Source organism: Sus scrofa, chromosome 13 (assembly GCF_000003025.6).
Source record: "Sus scrofa isolate TJ Tabasco breed Duroc chromosome 13, Sscrofa11.1, whole genome shotgun sequence".
In the NCBI taxonomy this organism is placed as follows: Eukaryota; Metazoa; Chordata; class Mammalia; order Artiodactyla; family Suidae; genus Sus; species Sus scrofa.
This window is the reverse complement of record NC_010455.5, coordinates 25,883,233-25,898,952: the sequence shown is the minus strand read 5'-3', so window position 1 is coordinate 25,898,952 and position 15,720 is coordinate 25,883,233. Positions and strand designations below refer to the sequence as shown.

Genomic DNA, 15,720 nt, shown 5'->3' with positions numbered 1-15,720 from the left:
CTAATTTGATTTGGAGTCTACACTTTATTTCAATTTCCCTACACAAAATAGTGAGTATCTTTTATCTTCCACAGAGAAGCCAGTTTTAGGTGTACAGGCTTTAGCTTCAGCACCTAGACTGATGATGTAATGAGGTGCCAAAGGGAAACAGTTTTCAAACTCAGCGCCTTTCCAAGGAAAAAAAGGCATTCCCACCCCACAGTGTAGGATGCTCTTAGTGGGAGGCAAGGAAGCCCTAAGTAATGGCAGCAACGTGGAGAAACAGCATGTGAGGGATGACAGGTGGCCACTTACTGGTTTTGATGCCATGTTCCTCTGCTCAGAAGGGGCTGAGTAGAGGGCTAGGCTGACCTTCTCTAATACTTGGGAGAAAGGGAATTCAGGTTATCATGCTAGAGGCAGAGAAAGCAGGGGTCAACTTTATTTCTCCTAGAACACAGCCGTATTCTACCTCAGCATCTTTTTTTTTTTTTTTTTTGCCTTTTCTAGGGCCGCTCCCGTGGCAAGTAGAGATTCCCAGGCTAGGGGTCTAATCGGAGCTGTAGTCTCTGGCCTACGCCAGAGCCACAGCAATGCGGGATCCGAGCCGCATCTGCAACCTACACCACAGCTCACGGCAACGCCGGATCCTTAACCCACTGAGCAAGGGCAGGGATCGAACCCGCAACCTCATGGTTCCTAGTCGGGTTTGTTAACCACTGTGCCACCATGGGAACTCCAACCTCAGCATCTTTTAAAGAAAGCCCAGGATTAAAACTTTGCTTTATATGGTGTTGTAAGTCAATTATATCTCAGTAAAAGCAGAAGGTAAAAAATCAAAAATTAAAACAAACCTTTAAAAAACCCTTTTCTTATATATGGTGACTATCTCATCGTATTAAAACCATTATGAAACCCAGACAACAATAGCTGGGAATAGCTTTAATGAGACAAAAGTCTGAATATATCTTGGGGACATAAATAAGGCTATCTCCTCCCACTAAGAAAGTTTCTTTTTTTTTTTTTTGTCTTTTTGTCTTTTTGAGAAAGTTTCTGTTATAAAATGAGAGAGAAGAAATGAGAGGAAGGAAAACAAATCAAAATCCTCATGGTTCAAATTCACCGTTCAAAGGATAGTTATCATGGGAAAGACGCTAACAAGTGAGGCCTGGCTCTAAGCTTCTAACTTTTTTTTTTAAATGATTTTTATTTTTTCCATTATAGCTGGTTTACAGTGTTCTGTCAATTTTCTTCTGTACAGTAAGATGACCCAGTCACACATACATATATACATTCTTTTTCTCATATTATCCTCCATCATGCGTCATCATAAGTGACTAGATATAGTTCCCAGTGCTATATAGCAGGACTAACTTTTTTTTTTTTTGGCCATACCAGCAGCATGCAGAAATTCCCATGCCAGGGATTGAACCCACATCGCTACAACAGTGATACCACCAGATCCTTTAAACAATACACTGCCAGGAATTCCAGATTCAACTCTTGTTCTAGCAACCCTGCCGGACACCACAGCCTTCCTCCAGTCCACACCACATCCCCCCACCCCAGAACATCAGTGGTGCTCCTCTGAAACCTCAGCCCCTAAGTTATGCCTAAAACATACATCCCCTGCTCCTCCCACAAGGCTATTCATCAGCCAAGACCTGTATCATGAAAACAGTAAAGTTTCTATTATGAGAACAACAGGTTATTTTTGGGTTTACATTATGAACACAAAATTATTTTGGTAGGATGAAGATGCAGTCACTGCCTCACTCTGCAGCATGGTTGACCTCTGGGTATGGTTCCTTCTCCACCTGCCCATACCCACCCCTGTTCAGGAATCTCTGCTCATTGTTGGAATAGCCTGTGTGCACTTTTCCAAGCACTGAATGTCCTTCTCAGCCGATGTGATGTTCTGGACTCTTGGAGGACAGGGACTGTGGCTGATCCACCACACCCAGGCACCTACAGACGCCTCTGCTGCCAGCTCCTCACCTCCTCCCTAATGTGTTCCACCTGCTCCTCCAGTAGCTCGTTCCTCTCGGTTAGGGTCTTGTTCTTCTTCAGCAACGACTGGCCGATCCGAGCAGCCAACTCTAAATCCCGCTCTTTCTGTGAAAAGCAGAAGCGAGAGCAGACGTTCAGAAAACCGGTGCTTCCTGCAGGAGCCCACAGGATTCAGTGCCAACCCAGGAAAACAAGGGTATCCAGCAAAAGCAAAGGAATTACTGATTCACCATCCACTCCCCAGCATCTCGCACCCATCCAAAGAGGAGCACGCTCAGCCCACATGATGTGCAAGAGTTACTTGGACCCCAAGCCATGAAAGAGAACCTTTCAAACTCATCAAAACAAGCTTCTTCCCATAAGAGAAACATGGTTCCAAAAATCCTTCTCTGCAACTGCTTTTGGTCCTTATGTAATCATTTGATAACCTTTCTCTCCACCCCAGGGCTAGGCTATTGCATTGCCAGTGTGCAACACAAGTAAATGCAGTAATGCATCCAGAAATTCCCACGTGCGTGTAAAGCCAAGGCAGCCTCCTTGGCGCACGTTAAGCTGTAATTTACTGAGTTCCTTGTATTTACCTCATATGAAACAAAAATGTTTAAAGTTACTCTAAAATAGAATATAGTTACATGTTTCTTTTACTTACAGTAAGTAGGCTACTTAGGCTTTATTTGTAAAGAAATGGCCTTTAAAATGGAGAAAGAATGCATAAAATTGCCCTACTTCAGAGACAAAGACTGTGCTGCAGACACAGAATTTTTCTCTTAGCTCCACTGCTGACATTTAGAGTACAGCAGTGCACAGAGGGAATTCTTTAGTGGCATATAAAAGTACAGCTGCCTCTATGGGACGAAAGCTGTCCCCTGACAGCGCAGACCGTGGGGGGGACGCCATCACTAAATGCAGACTCACTGATCCTTGACAGCGAAACTGCTGGCCACCATGTATTTGCTCGCTTTTAGGTTGGGGTTGGCATGGGAAGGGGAACCCTGAAAAATGAAATCCTTTTAGGAGCCTATGCTAATTATTCTGTTCACCTGGTGTAAAAAGCAAAAGAACAGGAACTCGTAGTTTTAGACAGAAAAAAGCTGGGGAGAAATCCTAGCTGCTGATAACCACGTGACCTTATGGCTTCCACTTAACAAGGATCGAGTACCCTCCAGATTCGTTGCTTCCAAACTCAGATTATTTTTATTTTTAATTTAAGTATAGTTGATTTACAATGTTGTGCCAATTTCTGCTGTGCAGCAAAGTAACCTAGTCATATATATATATGTGTGTGTGTATGTGTATATATACACATATCATATGTATGTGTGTGTACACACACATATATATATACACATTTCTTTTTCTCATACTGTCTTCCAACATGTTCTATCCTAAGAGACTGGATATAGTTCCCTGTGCCAAGCACAGATTATAAACCATCAGTAGGCTGAGAATTATTTTAGTCATGGCAACTGACATTTTGTTTCAAATGAAATTCAAGAGCACAAAACTGAAATACCAAAGTGCATTCCATTTTATAAGGTTATAATTCCATGATTAAATTTTGCTTGTCACATATCTACTTAGGTGAGTACTGGGTCACAACCTAAGATGCACTTCTTACAGGGAGTGAGTACCCAATAGAATTTTAACTGCTCCAGGTGAACTGTTCTACTCTAAAACTTGAGAGTCTGGGTTCTGACTGAACATCTTGGAGCCCAGTGCCCTCACCTAGGAGATGAGGTAGGGTGGAGGGGGGTACTGGCTGAGATACCCTGGAAAGAATTGGCTTTATGATTCATTGAGTTCTATGATTGGTTTTTGTTGTTGTTGTTGTTTTGTCTTTTTGCCATTTCTTGGGCCGCTCCCACGGCATATGGAGGTTCCCAGGCTAGGGGTCTAATCGGAGCTGTAGCTGCCAGCCTATGCCAGAGCCACAGCAACATGGGATCCGAGCTGCATCTGCAACCTACACCACAGCTCACGGCAACACTGGATCGTTAACCCACTGAGCAAGGGCAGGGATCGAACCCGCAACCTCATGGTTCCTAGTCAGATTCGTTAACCACTGCACCACGACGGGAACTCCTATGACTGTTTTTTTAAAGCAGCTTTTATTTCTGACTTCTTATGTACTCACCAAATTATTCCATGCAGTAGTAGTACACCTCCTATTGCTTACCACAGGAGTTTCACTGAATTACAGACAGTGCACGGGAGGTCAAAGCATAATTTGGAAAGACTGGATTTGCCAGCAATTTGGCTTCCTGGAGCTCTTGCATGATCTGTAACTGCTGTCACTACTGTCCCAGAAGCCAGCCGGGTGTCATGTCAAGTGAGCCATAAATAAATAGCCATTCTCACAATTTGTGCCTCCCCCTCATGCCCTCCCAGGAAACAAAGGGGACCAATGAGTCTGCCCAACCAACCGAGATGCCCATCTCTGTGCATTCATCCGTACCGGCTACTGGCTACCGGCTACCATGTCTACCAAGCAGGGTCCTTATCTCAGTGGCGCTTTGTCTCTTCTTAGATAAAACAGTTGCATGAATTTGGCACCTGGAGGAAAGGACCCACAGGGATTGTGTGGGGGAACCCGCCTCTCTAGGGAGTCACTCAAAATTAGCATAAATGCAGGTGGTTTCAGCTGGCTAGCCCTCAGTTAAAACTGTAGTACCATTGTTCATTTCCCTATGGAAGTGTGGTCTCTGCAAATCTCACTCGAGTCTACTAAATCTCTCTACTAGAACAAGGCCTCAGACTGAACACCCAGCAGGTTCTTTATGCTCATCAGCTCGCTGCCTACTGACTGCTCTGCGTTGCTTGCCATCGTGCACCCAAGCCGCTGAGTTCTAGCACGCACAGACATGCCATACACCTTACCTGTGTTTTTGTTTCACTGTGAACAAATCAAGCCAAAATCACAATAATGAAGACAGGCCGGACAAGGCACTGCCAGCACATGAAGGATGCTGAAGGCTTCCCATGGCGCATGGGAGCCAGAGCTCAAGGGGAATGGGAAGCAGGCAGGGGAAGGAAACAAGTGGGATGGGGGTGGGCTCAACAACAAAGCCCCTCACCCCTCCCACTATGCTTTAATACACCCCAAACCTCAGACCCGAGAACCTCCTGGCCCTAATGAGGTGGCAACTCTCACCCTGTCTACACCAAAAATCTAATCTTTATAGTAACGTGAATGCTCTGCTGGGGAAAGAAAAAAAAAAGGCAAGAAATTAAAGTAAAAGTATTCAGAGAGGAAATTAAAACCTTAAACAAAAAACTTATCAGAATGTCTCCGGTTTCTCTAACTTATTAAGGCGTAAGGCCGGTTGAGTTTCTCTTTGAGAATTTCAGGAATGAAGAGTCTCGTTTCTTACAAACAGCCAACATATGATAAAACATTCACTTCTAAAAATAGGAAAACAGCTAGGAAATGACCACTGGATCAAAGTACAGTGAGAAAATGAGACCACGAAGAAATGGACGCCCTTTGAAATAAGCTATTAAAAGAACTGGTTCTTTTATTCCCTGGGAGATGTGGCCAGGTGGGGCTCTACTAGTTTCCTCTCTGCAGTCTGAAACCTTAAAAGACTGTGACCTGTGTCTCAGCGTCTTTTACCAATGAATACTCATGCCACCTGGCACAGCCCTGGAGATGGAGAGCAGCCTGCCTCCCACACTGAGCAGCTGACTCATCTCATTCACCAATTTCAAGATAAAAAGCATGACTAAGGGGCCCCCGGAATAACCCTCTCTGTAATGGGGAGGAGACAGCTTTGCCCGAAGGTAGATTCCAAACAGCAGCAAGCCAGGGCAAGCAGCAGAATCCTTTTCCCCTTCAATCCAGAAGCAAACTCTTCACCCCAGCCAAGAGCTACACACTGGCATCCTGTGCAAATCCCGCCAGCACCCCGCCTGCATGTGCCAGGCATGCAAAACCAAAGCAACGACCAGAGGAAATGGAACCAAAGCCAAGAAAAGCACAGCACAGTCACATGACGGGGGCAGTGAGACTTTAACCAGGAAACCCGCCTAGTTCCAAAGAAAGGCGGCAACTCAGATGTGATTATCAGGACAAAGAGACAAATGGCATCATATACCAAACATACAGATACACACAGACCTCGCCCATGGTGAGCTGCTAAAAATAAAACAGAAGGCACAGCAAACAGCTGCTGAAGAAACTGTCCCACAAATATTCTTTTCAGCAAAGCAATTTTTTTTTTAAGACAACAGCATACTTTTTATATAGTGACACTTTTTAGGAAATTATCTGTGAAGTGTTGAAGGATTTGCACACAGAGCTGGAGTCCCAGGCACCTCTGAAAGTGATCCTCAAACATCCAAGCACTTGCCCTGCAGAGGCCTCACTCAGCCCTGCCAGCTCACACTCAGCAGGAGCCAGTGGGCCACGCACTCTCACTGAAGTTAGCCCACATAAAAGTTGGCCCATTCATGTTTTTAAGTAAAAGTATCCCGTGGACAATCAACTGACCATATTCCTCAAAGTGAAATAAAGAGGGCAGTAAACGCTATAGCCAAAAGCAACAGGGCCACATGCACAGTGGTTAAGGGCCCAAGTTTGAAAGCATCGGTGTGTTCTGGGCATCTTCTGTCTTCTCAGATTCAGTCGTCTCAGATGATGCACAGACAACACCCAGCTCTCAGTGCAAGTTTACCCTTAATAATAAGCATGACCACAGACATAGGCATTTATGCAAGGCCTGTCATTTCCAAGATTAAAAGGCGGAAAGATATCATCCATCAGGGTCCCTATCTTGGAAAAACTTCTAACCAGTCCAGCTGGATGAACAAAACAAACAGAAGGAGAGGATGGCTCTCGTGCTCGGGCTGGCAGGGGCACGCACCACCTGGGGCTGGGGGAGGGTGTGACAGCTTCAGAGGTCCCCAGTGAGCCCTGTGGTATGACATTCAAAGGCAAGAAAAGACAGAGGAGGCCAAACAGTGCAAAAGGTCACGAATGGGAGAGAGGAGGCAGGTCCTGGTGATGAGTGAGAGGAGGATTCAGGAACGGGATCAAGCCTGTGGCCTTGAATGCCATGTCGGGGAGTTCTGAGTGTTGGGGGTGGGTAAGGTCATGACAGGGAGCTTGGGAGTATGGCAGCTACAGGGAAGAACAGAGTAAAGAGAAACTCAGATCTCACTGCAGGGGGCTCTAGGAGCTGGAGTGGTGGGTTTGGAAGAAAAACTAAAGGTACAGGAGTTCCCGTCATGGCGCAGCGGACTAGGAACCATGAAGTTTTGGGTTCGATCCTGGGCCTCGCTCAGTGTTGCCGGGAGCTGTGGTGTAGGTCGCCGATGCGGCTCGGATCTGGTGTTGCTGTGGCTGTGGTATAGGCCGGCGGCTACAGCTTCGATTAGACCCCTAGGCTGAGAACCTCCACATGCCTTGGGTACAGCCCTAAAAAGACAAAAAAAAAAAAAAAAAAACTAAAGGTACAGACGTAGGCCCTCCTCTGAAAACTTGATGACTAACTGGGTACAAGGTGAGGACTGGATCTAGAAACACTGCATTCTTGGTGAAAAAGACAGCAGGAAGGGGTCCGTAAAAACCATTTTCAAACATCACTGGTGTCAACCGAGCTAGTCTATGAGGGAGCTAATGCCAGCTGCCAAGGTGGCTGCAACTGGACAGACACCAGGAGGCTAGTGCCCTAAAATGCCGTGCTAACAGCCCTGTCACCCAGCCAAAAAGTCTAATCTCATTTATTTGGGGCTGATAAGTTCATAGCTTCCCAGACAAGCAAGTCTCAGCCCCTGCCCTGTCTCAGCTCTGCCAGTGGGTGACCTTCAGTAGAGTAGGAGGGGAGCGGGCAGCAGGGCAGGTGAGCAGGGATTGAAAGGGTCCAGCCCTCAGAGAAGGTAGGAGAACCCTGGATGTACAGAAAGGAACAGAAAGGAAAAGAGACATAAAAATGGGGTGAAAAGATACCCTCCAGGTCCCACACTCCTGCCTGGTCCTGCTTCAAGTTTGTCCTGCCCCTGGCTGAAAATGGTCATTTCTGTGTCTCCCAAATCTTTCTACTCCTCTCCTCTTCAGGAAGGGCTAAGGAATAGTCATATGACCCCCTGATCATTCTGGATTCTAGAGCAGAAACCGGGGTCTGAAAGTAACCACCCCTGCCCTCGAGGCCTGATTTGGGGAGAGAGTAGAAGGGACTCTTGAAGGATGGGCACATGGTCAATAAATACTGTGACCCTACCATGTTCTGGCCTGTCCCTGGCAGGAGGATACACATATTATACTCACCTACTTCTAGAGGCCACCACAGCACCTCAATTCTCAATTGTCAACAGAATGCTAAGAGATTGAGAAAACCTTAGTCTCTCAAATACCCACAGTTCCTCTAGGCACAAGCAAGTTTCCTAAATTTCTCATGTGATGGTTATTTTCGTTATTTCCATGCTGACACTCCCTTACCCTGATGTAAGTGAAAGCAAAACAAAACAGAACAAAAACATTACAAAGACATGGATAATGATGTATTTTCTGACATTTTTTGTATACTCTTGAAATGCATGTATACATTTTAAAGGTTTTTAAATCTTAAACCGGGTATTCTACAGCAAGTATTTAAATGCTACTCTACTTTGTATCACCATTATAGTCCTTTTAAAACCCCAAATACCTTGTACAAAGTGACAGTGACAAAGGCCTCCAGAGGTACCGGTTCAAAAAATAACATAAAGCCTCTGATTTATATCCTGAGAGGGCCCAACTTCTGAGATTCTTCACTGAGAAAGACAGCGATGTATGCTTTAATCAACACAAATTATAATCAGTCAATAATAAACCACTCTTTGCTTTCCCCAGAATCACTTACCTCCTCAAGAAGCCGAGTTACAGCATCTATGTCATTATATGTCTTAGTCATCTGGCCAACTCTTTCAGCACATAAAACTGCAAGAAATAAAAATGACAGTGAAACAATGGATGCTGTTTCAAATAAACAACCCACCTAAAAAAGTACGTCTCAAGTTGTGCCTGCATATGGGACACGAAGGGTGGTTGGTTTTTGTCAGGTTTCAGTCCCTAGTTCCAGAGAAAAGCTCTAAGCTCTGGGAGACAAGGGGGCAGGGGGACTGCGAATCACTGCAAAGCCTTGACACTGCATGTGTGTGTGTGTGCGTGCGTGTGCGTGCATGCACATATGCACGTGCACACTGGTGGGTGGTGCTCAGGGCGGGGCACTGGAGTGGAATGGGGTCTGGCCTCACACACGCTGAGCAACCAAAGTGGGTCAGTAGCACAGCCACTGATGTACCAACTGTCAGAAAGACCCACAGAATCTAGACCCCACTAACTGCAGAGACCCATGTGGATCCTTTCAAAAGCAGCTCTTAGTATGATTATTAAACGACAGTCTTAGCTGATAATTTTATAATGGCACAGAGCCCTCTTCCCTGAACGGCCTAAATTCTAAGGCTATGTAACCAGTTTCCAGACCATGAAAACTGGGTGACAGATTTTTTTTTTTTTTAATCCATTCTCTTCCCCTTCCCCCACAATGCACACAGTATTTCCTGACGTATGCCATTGGCTGAGGTCTTAAGAGGCTGTCTGCAGGCCACTTTAGGAGTGTGTTTTTGTTCTATTGGAGGAAAAGGGTGTGTACTGAAAGAAAGCCTTCATTTCCAGAAAAATCTGAGTCGTTTCACTTTAAATCAATGGCAAGGAATCAATTTGCAGTTCAAATACCATGAGGGTAGGTGGGGTTTATTGTGAAGAGAAAGGAGGGGGATGGATTTAGGGCCAAAGTGTAACATTGTTTTAAACCTGCCACTTTGGGGCTAAATAATATCTTCTTAGCAACTCCTCAAAATTAAGACTCTAGAAAATGATTCTTTTAAGAGTAGAAGACTTCAGCTTTCACAATGACCCACTTGCCCAAGCATGGCCTTTGGGAATTGAAGTATATCCCTAAACCAAACTCAGCAGCCTTCCTAATGGCCCTCTGCAACTGGAAAGCAATAGGTCTCTAAATATTTTATAAATGCAAGTAGAGATCATCCTAGTGGGTGAGCTCAGAGAAATCTGATCTGTGAGAATGATTTTCTAGTTTAAGGAGGAGACCTGAAATCTGGTTCCAAATCTGAAATCCTCCCAACACTGGGCCCTCAGAGCCAGAACAGCGAGCTCCTCTGCCGGCCTCTCCCCTACTGAGCACTTGATGGCAGGAACCCTCTGGCCACAGGCTGGAGGAAAAAACTCTGCCTTGGGCACTTTCCTTCTCTCCTCGTCCCACAGGAAAAGCAAAGGAAATGTACAGGATTGGTTTAAAACAGAATTTAATTTAATGGAGATGAAGTTCAGCTCAAATTGCTCTAAGCAGTCCATTGGCTCGAGGTCACAAGAAATCTTTAAGTGAAGATTCCTATGCTGCGGACAGGAGTTGCTTTTCACAATGCACGGCTGTGATGCTCTGCAACAGGGCAGACAAGATAGCGGAGCCCTCCAGCCAGCTCCCTCTAGGACAGCACAGCCTGCCCGTGTCACCAACGGAAAACGGACCACAACAGCTACAAAGGCATCTGTGTTCAAGCTTGTGCTGTGAAGCCAAGGCCAGCTAATGTCCCCCTTGCTCTCCTCAAAGGACCAAGTCCTCTGCTCTCCTGGAAAAAAAAAGACAACTAGGCTACCTTTTAAACTAAACTTAGCTCTCTGTAACCCTAACATAACAAGATTCAGAGCTGCTTTTTTCTCTGGAGTTGTTTTAAGCAGAAACTACACTGACATTTGGACATAATAATAAATTTGAATTTTTTTGTGCTTAAAAAATTTTGGGGGGAGATACCGTAGTGGCACAGCGAAAACAAATCCGACTAGGAACCATGAGGTTTCGGGTTCGATCCCTGGCCTCAATCAGTGGGTTAAGGATCTGGCATTGCTGTGGCTGTGGTGTAGGTTGGCAGCTACAGCTCCAATTAGACACCCTAACCTGGGAACCTCCATATGCCTTGGGTGTGGCCCTCAAAAAGAGACAAAAAAAAAAAAAAAAAAAGACAAAAAAATTTTTTTGGAGTGATCATGTGCTGATAAGGAAAACATTAGTTAAAATATTTTTCAGAAAGTATAAGGTTAACTGCAATACAGGGTCCTCCCTGAGGTAGCTTTTAAGGGAAATTAGTAACAGCAGCAGCCTACTTTTACCAAGCATGCTGACTACAGCCTGGCCCTGTTCCTAGCTCCTCTAAATGGATTATCTCAAACCTTGGAGCAGGGTAGACACTCACTCAAGCCCAATTTACAAATGAGAAAATGAGGCCCAGAGAGGTTAATTAACTCATCCAATGCCACACAGCTAGCAAAAGGCAAATTTAAAGGTAAAAGGAGACTCCTAGCAAGGGCAGCAGCTAATATTCATGGAGTCCCTACTGTGTCTGGGGATTTATTTATTTATTTATTTATGTATTTATTTATTTTTGTCTTTTTGCCTTTTTCTAGGGCCGTTCCTGTGGCATATGGAGGTTCCCAGGCTAGGGGTCTAATCGGAGCTGTAGCCACCGGCCTATGCCAGAGCCACAGCAACGCGGGATCCGAGCCATGTCTGCAACCTACACCACAGCTCACAGCAACGCCAGATCCTTAACCCACTAAGCAAGGGCAGGGATCGAACCCGGAACCTCATGGTTCCTAGTCGGATTCGTTAACCACTGCGCCACAGTAAAGACGGGAACTCCCGTGTCTGGGGATTTAAAGTGCTTCTTTTGTTTATTCCTCAGAACAACCCTGCAGGGTAAGCCTGTTCTGATGACTACTCCACAGATGAGGAAACCGAGGCACAGAGAAGTTAAGGACCTGACCAAGGTCACTGCAAATGAGGCAGGGACTGAGACCAGTCTGGCTCCAGTACTAAACTAGGGAGCCATAGAGGGTGCAAGGCCTGCACAAATCAAGAATGTTTAGGAAGCATAAAGAAAGAAAAAACCACCTGGGGTATAGGTCAGATCTCTGACCCTGGGGCCCTGAGGCTTAGGTTTTCGTAGGAGACTCTATCAAGATGATGAGGCCCTGGGTAAACCCAGTAATCGTGTGTCTTGGGTTTCCTCTTACAAGAAATGAGGACTAACAAATGACGCTTTAAAGGCCATATAGGCTGCACTTCGCAAGCACCAATTTTCAGACACTCAGTCTACAATAAACAGTCTCAAGTTTCTCTCTCCATGGGAACAGTATTTCAAATAAAGGTTCCACTTCTGACCAAGGAAGCCCTACCAAATATATCCACTTCCCCCCAAAAGGGGTCCAAAACAAACAAAAACTTTATGCTCAATAAAGGCCATATATTATAGAGATTTTGGGACAAGATGGTAGAGTAGAAGGACTTAAGTTCACCTTCTCTCACGAAAACACCAATATTACAACGAACTACAGAACAACCATCAGTAAAATAGACAGGGAACCAACCACCAAAAAAGATATCCTACCCCCAAAGACAAAGAAGAAGCCACATCAAGATGAAAATAATTGGTTTTGGGGAACGCAAAAGATTCTGCTCACTCATTGTCAAGATCTAACATGCGGAGTGGGAGATGATGTCAATTTTCCCACTGTTGGTAGGACAGAAAGTCAATAAATGTGACTGGCAGCTTTGCATAACATTAAAAAAAAAAAAGGAAAGGAGAAAACCCCTGTATATTATAGGACTCGGTTCATATAAAGTATCCAGAATAAGCACCTTATAGAGACAGAAAGCAGATCCGTAATTCCCTGAATTCACAAGTAGGAATGGGGTTTAACTGTAAACAGGTACCAAGGATCTTACAGTGGGAGGAGAGATGTGTATGTTCAGAAACTGAATTCTGTTGCTGGCCACCAACTCAGTAAATTTACTGAAGCACATTAAATTGTTCACTTATGGTATGTAAATTACACCTCACTATTTTAAGTTACCACCAAATAACATTCAAATAAGCATCTCTGAACTACATTGCCCTATTGCAACCCCTTCCCCATAACATGACAAGGTAAACATATTCTTTCATGCTCTCATGACTGAGCCTTGGGCCTCAAGGATGTTCTTGGACAGCAAGACTGTTGGGAATAGCTAATCGCCCACTAGAAAATCAGCAGTGATAAATGCCACATAAATGTACCAATCTAACCCCACACAGGCTATTTTTAACTAGATAATTGTCATAAATATTTGCTCAGATGGCAGAAAAATTTCATGATACATCCATAAGCCGTCTCCTGTTTTCACCCCCTTTTTCTTGTTATGGCTGCATGCAAGGCATATGGAAGTTCCTGGGCTAAGGACTGAATCAGAGCTGTAGTTGCCAGCCTACGCCGCAGCATGGCAACATCTCATCCTTAACCCCTTGATCAAGGGCAGTGATCAGACCCATATCCTCAGAGAGATAACATCAGGTCCTTAACCCACTAAGCCACAAAAGAAACCCCGTTTTCACTTTTCCACCTTCCTCTAAGTTATAGCCACTTCTCAGAGATCCAGCCACCCCCTTCTATCTTCAAAATAATTTAGACTTGGAGTTCCTGTTGTGGCTTAGTGGTAACAAACGGGGCTGGTACCCATGAAGACGTGGGTTTGACCCCTGGCCTCGCTCACAGGGTTAAAGTATGCTGCATTGTTGTGCCTGTGGCGTAGGCCAGTGGCTACCGCTCTGGTCAGACCCCTAGCCTGGGAACTTCCATATGCTGTGGGTGTGGCCCTAAAAGGACCAATAATAATAACAATAATAATAATAACCCAAGTGTATTAACTACTAGGACCCATAAGATATGCATGATTTGGTTTAAAAATAAATAAAACCTAACTATTTTGATGCAGCCCTTGAAGTGTGCACAGGAATAGGATGAGGCCCACAGTCTTTGGTAATAATGCTTATTTGTCAGTAATGAGAATAAAATGAAAAAAGGCAGAACGAAGTCTTTGTTTTCTTGTCTCAATGGCTTCATGTCAAAAATGGCGTGTCCAAAGTCAGGCAGGACATAACCATGGACTTGAACCTGGTCTGCTGGATGCCATAATCATCTACTGGCCCCAGCCTGGAATACTCAGAGTTGACCTATGGTGGCTGCTCATCACCAGGGTATTTAATGAGGATCTCCTTGGTAATAACCCAATGACTCACTTATGGACTGCTCATGGTGTGCTCAGCACTCTGCTAGGTACTGGATGTTGACCGTCTCATTCAGTGTCTACATTCACCCTACGAAGATAGTACTACTATTGCCCACATTTTAGACATAAAGAAATTACACAAGATCACAGAGCTATAATGGGAGGGCCTGATCTTTTTGCCCCTCAAGTTGGTACTCTAGATCACAGCTGAGTAAATAAATGAGTCCTACCCTCAAGGCATTCCAGGCCTCATTGAGAAAGTAAGACCCATGTATGAATTGGCATAACACAGAGGAACAGGCAGGAAGTGGCAGGTGAGAAATGCTCTTGGGGACTAGGGAACAGGTGCCTGAAGTGGGGAGAACAGCAAGGGGACCCCAAAATGCACAGACTGTGGGTCAGCTTTGCCCCTGGCCAGCCCTGGAGTGATGCTGGTACCCCCCACTCCAGTAAGAGGATCATCCTGAGCAAGGAACATCATTGGATGCCTGCATGGGGTAGCCATGGATACTAACAAACAACCCCAGGCTGAAATCAAGGCAATGAAAAGGAGCAGAGAGACCTTTGTAACAGTGCTGAGGTCCATGCTGATAAGATAGGTCAGCGAGAGTCCTACACAGCAGTGTTGCTGTCAATACAGACCTTGGGCTGGACTCCATGGCTCCTCTGGGGTGAATGCTCCCACCCCACACGACCTCACAACCACTTGTGGACACCTGGATCCAGCCATTCTCCACGTGGCCCAACTTTCCCCTGCAGCCCAGGACATCCTCTCAAACTGGAGAAATGCCCCCTTTATGCTGCTCTTTGTGCTTCACCTTGGAACCCACTGGAGAATTAGGACTCGAGAGGCTGGCCCGAGGCACTCCCTCAGGCTCTGGGTTCCCGCTGTCAATGGCATTGTTTTTATCTTGGGCTTTGCAGACAATAATTACTGCTTAGTGCTGAAAACTGCCTTTTGTGCTAAAGACTGACATGCTGACCATCAGCAGCCACCTCTGAGGGGATGCCCACTCTGCTGCAGTCTCAGGAACAGAAAATGTAAACATCCTGAGAGCATTCAGCAAACCCCAGACCATCCCACACACGCTTTCCAAATCCTGCCACCTAAGGGAAATCCTGAATGACACCTGCCAGGAACTGACTGACCAATCTTGCAATTGGGAACAGCCTGAGAAAACATTACAAAGTCAGGCTTCATTAAGAAAGCAGTGGGAAGTGGCCTCGCAAGAGACCACAAGGGCGTGGTGACAAAATTCCACTTTTCACCAGTGTTTTCCTGGTGCCAGCACTGCCACTCAGGCAGAGAGGGCATGACCACCACTTCACACACAGCAGCACCGTGATTCCCCCTGCTCCATCTCACCCTGAGCAGAAGGGATGGGGCCGCACAAGCAAAGCCCTCCTTCACCAATGCCACTCAGCAAGAAATCACTTGATATCAATGCAGTTTCTGTATGGTGCAAGTCTCCAGCGACCAGAGGACAGAGTCTAGGTATTTTCTCTCCTGAAGGCAGTAAATGGAATGCTGCCTCCAACAGCTGTGTGATCTGAGCAAGCTGCTTCTCCAGGTGCCCAGTCTCCCCATGAGCACCCACGCCATGGGTTACGAGGATTACATGAGACCACG

The 15,720-nt window shown here is 45.5% G+C and overlaps 1 protein-coding gene across 18 annotated transcripts in view; it reads right to left on the bottom strand.

Moving 5' to 3' along the window:
- The window catches only part of TRAK1 (trafficking kinesin protein 1), a 161,426-nt gene that overhangs the window by 35,818 nt on the left and 109,888 nt on the right, over positions 1 to 15,720 (bottom strand). For all 18 annotated transcript variants that reach the window (XM_021071690.1, XM_021071689.1, XM_021071696.1 and 15 more), the window contains 2 exons: positions 8,829 to 8,905; positions 1,978 to 2,094 (listed from right to left, as the gene is read on the bottom strand). In XM_021071690.1, the coding sequence (XP_020927349.1) occupies positions 1,978 to 2,094; positions 8,829 to 8,879 (168 nt within the window). In that variant the 5' untranslated portion in view covers positions 8,880 to 8,905. The remainder of the gene's footprint in view (positions 1 to 1,977; positions 2,095 to 8,828; positions 8,906 to 15,720) is intronic.